The sequence below is a fragment of the Corapipo altera genome, unplaced genomic scaffold (assembly GCF_003945725.1).
Source record: "Corapipo altera isolate COAL_440 unplaced genomic scaffold, ASM394572v1 271, whole genome shotgun sequence".
Classification (NCBI taxonomy): domain Eukaryota; kingdom Metazoa; phylum Chordata; class Aves; order Passeriformes; family Pipridae; genus Corapipo; species Corapipo altera.
The window spans coordinates 226,686-233,306 of NW_020884935.1; the positions used below are offsets into that span (position 1 = coordinate 226,686).

At 54.7% G+C, this 6,621-nt stretch overlaps 1 protein-coding gene across 1 annotated transcript; it reads right to left on the reverse strand.

Moving 5' to 3' along the window:
- Positions 1-781: 781 nt before the first annotated feature.
- Positions 782-5,961, reverse strand: ERAL1 (Era like 12S mitochondrial rRNA chaperone 1). The gene is made up of 11 exons (XM_027660265.1): positions 5,865-5,961; positions 5,453-5,641; positions 5,251-5,378; positions 5,073-5,150; positions 4,858-4,904; positions 4,456-4,517; positions 3,939-4,051; positions 3,118-3,510; positions 2,488-2,637; positions 2,186-2,266; positions 782-1,898 (listed from the first exon to the last, which is right to left on the reverse strand). The coding sequence occupies exons 1-11, from the start codon at positions 5,950-5,952 to the stop codon at positions 1,776-1,778; spliced, it is 1,452 nt and encodes a 483-aa protein (XP_027516066.1). The 5' UTR covers positions 5,953-5,961; the 3' UTR covers positions 782-1,775.
- Between the last annotated feature and the right edge of the window lie 660 nt (positions 5,962-6,621).

Here is a 6,621-nt window from a genome sequence, read left to right on the forward strand (position 1 = left end):
AGGACATAGGGAGGACATGGGGGGACAAAGGGGAACACGGGGGGAAAGGGGGAACATGGAGGGGACGCAGGGGGACATTGTGAGGGATATGAGAGGGACATACAGAGGAGCATGGGAGGGACATATGGGGGGACACGGGGAGACACAGAAAGGGACATGGAGGGGACACGGGAGGATCACGAAGGTGGGGGGGGGACACAGGGGGCTCCACCACGGCCCCAACGCTGCCCACACCAAGGGGGCCTCGGCAGTGTCCTCATCAGTGCCCGGGGTCAGTCAGAGTACCCTGAGCTCTGGGAAGGTTTGTTCCCCTTGGGGAAAGGGCAGTTTGCACTCGCGATTGTCTTGCAATGGGATAATTAACCTAACAATCAAAGCTCGTTAAGAAGCTGCAAGTCAGGAAGGCACAAAACTTCACCTCTTCCCATGCTGGGCACATTTCCACTGCCCCCAGGACTGGCTGTTGCCCTGGGCACTCGGATCCATCCCTTCTCCTGCCCGGAAGCAGCCTGGGATGCTTTGCGGCAGCACAATGAAACCCTGAGGCTCCCATGACGTGGCCACACAGAGGGGACAGCCTTGTTTTTGTACCCCAGCCCTTGAGACACCTCCAACCGCACTTACCCAGCTTTTTTCCCCTACAGGGTGTAACCTTTAGATGTCACAGCTCAGGAAATGGGATCTAAGCTCAGCTGGGGAGGAGGAATGACATAAAAGCTTTGGGTTGGAATAAAACGGAGGGAAGGTGATGGCTGTGAGGAAGAAAGGAGAGAACAACGACTTGTGCTGGGACCTCATTTTATTGCAAGGAAAATACAAAAGTTGGAGAGCAGCGTCCAAGGGACCACAGCAGCCCCTACATCCTGGGAAACAAGGAAGGACACTCTGTGGAGGCTTCCCAACCCGGTTTTGAGATATCTCACACTCCAGAATCCTTCAGCAGCTCAGAATGGTAACAGCATCTCTTTCACTGGTCCAGCCCTGCTCCTCTAGCCTCATCCATGCCAGTTACTCTCCATCCCCAACCCGTTGCCCCCGAGCTGCAGAACCTGCTGCTGTTCCCACTTTGGGCTTTTCTTTAGCTGCAACAGTTTCTATGTTTGTATCTGCAGCCTTGGTGCAAAGAATAAGGGTTTTGAAATAACTCCGGTGCAATAAAGTATTCAAATTCCTAAAAAAGGGGGTCCGTGCTGGTTTTGCACAACAGACAAGCCCTTCAGGCATTACAGATGTTTCAGCTGCCAGCAAATCCCTTAAACTGATCCCCTACAAGCATGAACTTCAACAGGGCAGGGAGCAAAGCCAATGTAAGACCACAGTGTGGGCTGGGGTAGCGTGTTCCTCCTGTGTGATCACACTGGAGTGGTTCAGCCTTCAGAAGAGAAGATAAATGTGTGCTAATCATCCTTCACTGCAACCCTGTGTCTGCTAAAAGACAGGAGATGCTCCTGAACTTCCAGGGATAAAAACCTGTGAGCAAGAATGCAGGACACAGCCCAAAAGAGGTGGATGGTAGCTCTGTAAATGCAGAACCATGGGTGCAGCTGGTTCTTTGATGTCCATCCCAGCTTCCACAAGGCCAGGTGCAGTAGAGAATCTGAAGATCTATTGCAGTTTGGGCCATTCTCTCAAAGAATAATATATTCCACTTCAGCCCACTATATTAAGTCCATTATGCTCTGTTTCTGGACTGAACAGAGGTGCCAAGATATCCGCAGGGGAATATAGGATCTGCTTCTCCAGATGATCAGAGAGTTCAGGGGCTCTTAAAACACTCAACTCTTCACCTCCACCCTGAGCTTCAAGCGGACGTCACACAGGAAAGCATTCATCAGGTCCTGCCCAGCCTCCTGAGCAATCCTGCTGATGACTTTCCCTCCTCTTCCAATCAACATCCTCTGCATTAAAACCCAGAGAAGACATCATCAGACTCATCCTTACATTGCCCAGCTGCAGGGAGGAATTGCCCAAGGAGGACAGCACGGCCACAAGCAGCAAGGGAAATTCCAAGATCAAACCATGGGCTACTCCAGGGAGGTGTAAGCTACTGCTGAATAGTCTGTGTCAGGCATGTGGCTCTTCCCAAAGGAGGGGGAGAGGGGATCACAGCAAGGATGCACATGTGCTGGAATAAGGGAACCTCCCTTCACCCTCCCCAGTGCCCCAGCTCTCTTCCATCGCTCACCATATGAGCCTTCCTTGGGACCAAAAGGTTCTGCACGATGAGGAGCTCCCCACATTCTCCTTCCTCCCACATCTCTGTCACCTGCAACAGCAAGAGTGCACTTAGCAATCCTGGAAAACCCTCAGGAACCAAAAAGACCACTCCCTTGGAGACACCAGCACACGGAGGGCCTCACAGCACCTGAAGTGCAAATACTGAGTCACCCCAGATTCCACAGATCCAAATGAAGGGATTCTCATCACACAGCCCAATGTTTCCAGTTAAACAGCTCGTGGGCAGATCTGCCTGTGCACACTTCCCACCTGAGTCACACCATAGGGCACCTCCAAGGGCAGGTACTCCAGGACCTTCTCCCTGATGATGTTGTCACAGACTTCCTGAGGTGACTGGCTGGTCAGGACGTCGCTGTGGAACTCCCAGGGGCCTGGCTTGGCTTGCATCAGGAGGTACTGCTGTGGGCACAACACACACACCCCTATCAGCTGTCAGGTACCACTTGTCAGGTGCCAACACCCCTGTGCTCGTTCTGCAGTGAGGGCACTGCTGCTGGCCTGGCACCAGAGCAGGAGTTTGGTATTTTTGGCAGGGAAAGGAAAAAAGGAAGCTCTGAAACTCCTGCCCTGCCAAAGGGTCACCCCTCCCTAGAGCCGTCTGTGTGAGTTACAAAAGCCCACAGCACCCCTGGAGCTGAAAGAATGAATGGTGGGTGGTCATTGTTCTGAGCAAGCTGCTTTTTGGAGAGCCCCAAATGAGAGTTTTGTACAGAAAACTCTGGAAATGCAATACAGACACATCTCCATGTTATCCCCACAACACTTTCCCCCCATCCCAGGCCAGGAACAGCAGCTCTGCTACTTCCTCACAGATTAAGCTCAGGATGAAGTGCTGGGGTCCCACACCAGTCTCAAGGTGTGACACAAGCTCTGAGTTACCTTGAGTGTATCCACCTCCTCCCCACTGCGAGCTGCCAACATGAAGATCTCCCGAAAGTGTGGCCAGCCTTTCATATCTTTTAGATCCTTGTGTCCATAGTGCTTTGGCCCTTGGGCTTCCTCTGTGATAGGGCTGGATTTAGCATCCCTCACACCACTGCTGTTGTCCAAACCAGAGTCTTCCCGGGCCTGATCCGTTTCCTGCCGACAGGGAGACTCTGGGGCCCTGCTCCCAGGAGGAAAAGCCCGAGTGATTTGAAGAGGAGGCTTGGCTGAAGAACTGGAATCAGCTTTAAATGCAGATTTCACTTCTAGTTTCTTTCCATTTACAATTCCCTCTGTTAGGTCAGTTACTATGTCCAGCAGGAGATACTTCTTCTTTAGTATGTCCACCTAAAGTCAGGGAAAGGTGTCAGGATTTGTCCTAAACGAGCTGAGCAGCTGGGCCCTGGATCTAAAGGAGCCAGAATAAACCACTCAGGGAAGCAGCTGCTGCAGGACAAGGCTCCTGCAATAGGACAGGACAGTTTGGTGACCAGTAGCGTGTCACCAGTGCCAGCACAGTTTGTCCAAACGCTGAGAACCTGTCAGCTCTGCTGAGATTCTCTCTGGCCAACCCCACTCAGCTCCTCTTCCCAGGTGGATTTAAACCCCAGGCTGCAGCAAAGCACCAGTGCATGCAACATGTACACACACACACTGCAATATGCTGGAGCAGAGGGGGAAACCAGTGCCCTTTAACAAACCAGGGACCCAAAAAAACCATGGCTGCTGTTGTCAGGTGGTGTCTGAAGAAGGCAGGAAGAATGAGTAGGATTTACCTTGTTCAGGACCAGGACACTGGGGATGTGGGGAAACCGTGACAGACACTTCAGCACCTCCTTGCTCAGAGCATTCCTTGTCCAGTGATCTGACACGTCCACCAAAACCAGAACTGCCAGGAGAGAGGGAGGGAAATAGGATGAACCTGCCTTTTCCAGAATGTTCACTTGCAGCTTTAGAGTCTGTGGTCACCCCCCTCCTCCTGCTCCTTCTCTCTCTTCCACAGGAGATCACAAAAAGAAGAGTTTTAATTGGTAAAACACTAAAATGCTGCCATCAAAATGACATCATACGTGCTAAAACTTAACATCCAAGCCCAATTATTAACCTAAGCTGCCCTGTCTCAGCACCAGGCAATCCTTATCCACTCCTCAGCTCAACATTCTAAAGCTTTTCTCTGCCCTTCCCTCCTAGCTCACACTCCCAGGGCTGCCCAGCAAACACCCAGACACCACAGCTGTAAACTTGTGTGGCAGAAAAGGGTTTGGTTTGTTCCAAGAGGAGTTGAGAACCCACCTAAATCTGCATGTTTCATGCTGTCCCACGGGTCTGTCAGCATGGCTTTCTCTAAATTATGTCTGAAAGATAGATGAAAATGAGTCAACCAGACACAGTTACAATTGTGTTCCTTCCCCTCAAAGTGGGGGAAAAAAACAGAGTTTTCCCTCATCCCAGATGCCACAAAGCTGTTTTAGGGGCTGTGACATCCCTTGTCCCATATGCAGAAACAAACTCAACAGGGATGTCACAGGCTCTGCGTGCTACTGAAATTGCAACCATAAATGAGGCAAAATAAGGCTAAAAATACACATTCCTGCCACTCCTATTTTACAAACTCTGCACAGTGAAAAATCACATTCTGGTTTTATCAACGCTTGACAGGCAGGAGCCTCCCTCTCCCCACTCCAGTGGTGATACCTTTTGACTTTTAATGGATTAGTAAGGCCAGGTGTGTCCAGAATGATCTAGAAAGAGGAAAGAGAGATCCTGTAAGTTTGCCTGTGGTTAGTGGTCAGGGTAAAACTCGTATTTGTGCAACGAGGAGTGATCCCACAGGACAGAGATGAGCAAACCCTGCCCTTTCTGGCTCACACTGCCCAGTGCCCCAGGCAGGAGCAGCTCTGGGAGCTCACCAGCTGTGTGTCCTCGCGTGTGATGACACCCCTGGCTTTGCACCGGGTCGTGTGAACCTTCTTGGAGACTGGAAAAACCTGCAGGAAATTAAACATGTTACACAGCCAGAATATGGCAAAAAAAAAAAAAAAAAAGGCAATTTATCAGCCTGAACTTGCTTCTCCAGCCCAGCCTCACCTTCCTGCCCAGGAGCTGATTGGAGAGCGTGGATTTTCCGGCGTTGGGGGCGCCGATGATGGCGATCCTCAGCACCTTGGGGTTCTTGGGCTGGTCGGGCCGGTGCTGCAACAGCCGCTTCTGCTCCTCTGCCAGGGAAAGGAGGGACTTGAGTGCTGCTAAACCCCCTGGGCGGGTCGGGCAGCACCGGGTACCATCTCACCTTTGCTGGTGGCCACGGGTGGCGGGTGCTGGCCCAGAGGGGTGGGCGGTGCCTCGGCGGGGATGCCCAGGAAGCTGCCCAGCGCCGAGCTGCTCCCGTTCCAGCGGGCAGGGACGCTCAGGACCCTGCCCAGCGCTGCTCCAGTTCCCAGCTCCCAGTTCTCGCTCCAGCGGCTCCCCGGGAGGCAGCCTGGAAGGACACCACCAGCAAACACAGCATATACCGAAAACGTACCGAAAACCTCCCAAAATCGCGCTGTCCCCTCCCTCCTCACGCAGCAGCGCCCGGGCAGCGCTGCTGCCCCGCAGCCTCTACAGGGCCTCTGTGCCAGCCTCATAGCGCCCGCCCCGCTCCTGCCCGCCGCCTCACGTCCCCGGCCGCCCCCCGAAGCACTCCCACGGCCCCGCCGCACCTATTCGCAGCAGGAGCGGCCCCGTCGCGGCGGCCCCGCTGCCCCAGCGCAGGGCGCGGGCGACGGCCGCGGCCATGGGAGCCGCCATATTGCCCCGGCGCGGGGCACGCCGGGAGTGCCACCGACGCCCGCCCCCATTGGCGAGCCAGCGCGGGAGCATAGAGACGAGGGCAGGGCGGGGCCAGCGCGCCGCTCTGCCGCGGGGGGTTGTGGGAAGGAAGCGGACTGGGCAGGATGGCGGGAGCGGGGCGCGCCCCCTGCCAGCCCCGCCGAGCAGTGCTCTCAGTGCTTCCTCAGTGCTCCCAGTGATCCCAGTGACCCCCCCAGTGATCCCAGTGACCCCCCTAGTGCTGCCACTGCCCCCAGTGACCCCCCCAGTGCTCCCAGTGCCCCCAGTGACGTCAATGTTCCCCGTGTTCCCGGTGCTCCCAATGCCTCCAGTGCCCTCCATGCTTCCCGTGCCCCCAGCGCTCCCAGCGTTCCCACCACACAGTCCAGTGAACCCCAGTGCCCTGGGGCATACAGTACGTCCCAGTTCTCACTACGACCCTCCTCACTCCATCCCAGTGCACCCCAGGATGCCCGGTGCCCCCCACAACACACCCCATGTATCTGAATACTCCTCTGTGCTCCCCAGTGAGCCTCAGTGCTCCCAGTTCCCCTCTTCAATGCAACCCTGTGCCTCCCAGTGCTCCCCTTACACCCCAACACTCCCCGGGTCTCCCCAGTCTCTCCCAACACCCCCCAGTGCCTCCCA

What these genes read in the sequence shown, in the direction of transcription:
- ERAL1 (XM_027660265.1), bottom strand. Translation starts at nt 5,952, where the DNA reads ATGGCGGCTCCCATGGCCGCGGCCGTCGCCCGCGCCCTGCGCTGGGGC. An exon ending in CATGAAACATGCAGATTTAG is followed by an intron (nt 4,052 to 4,455) that starts GTGGGTTCTCAA and finishes CTCTCCTGGCAG; the next exon opens with TTCTGGTTTTGGTGGACGTG. An exon ending in TGCCCTATGGTGTGACTCAG is followed by an intron (nt 2,267 to 2,487) that starts GTGGGAAGTGTG and finishes TTGCTGTTGCAG; the next exon opens with GTGACAGAGATGTGGGAGGA.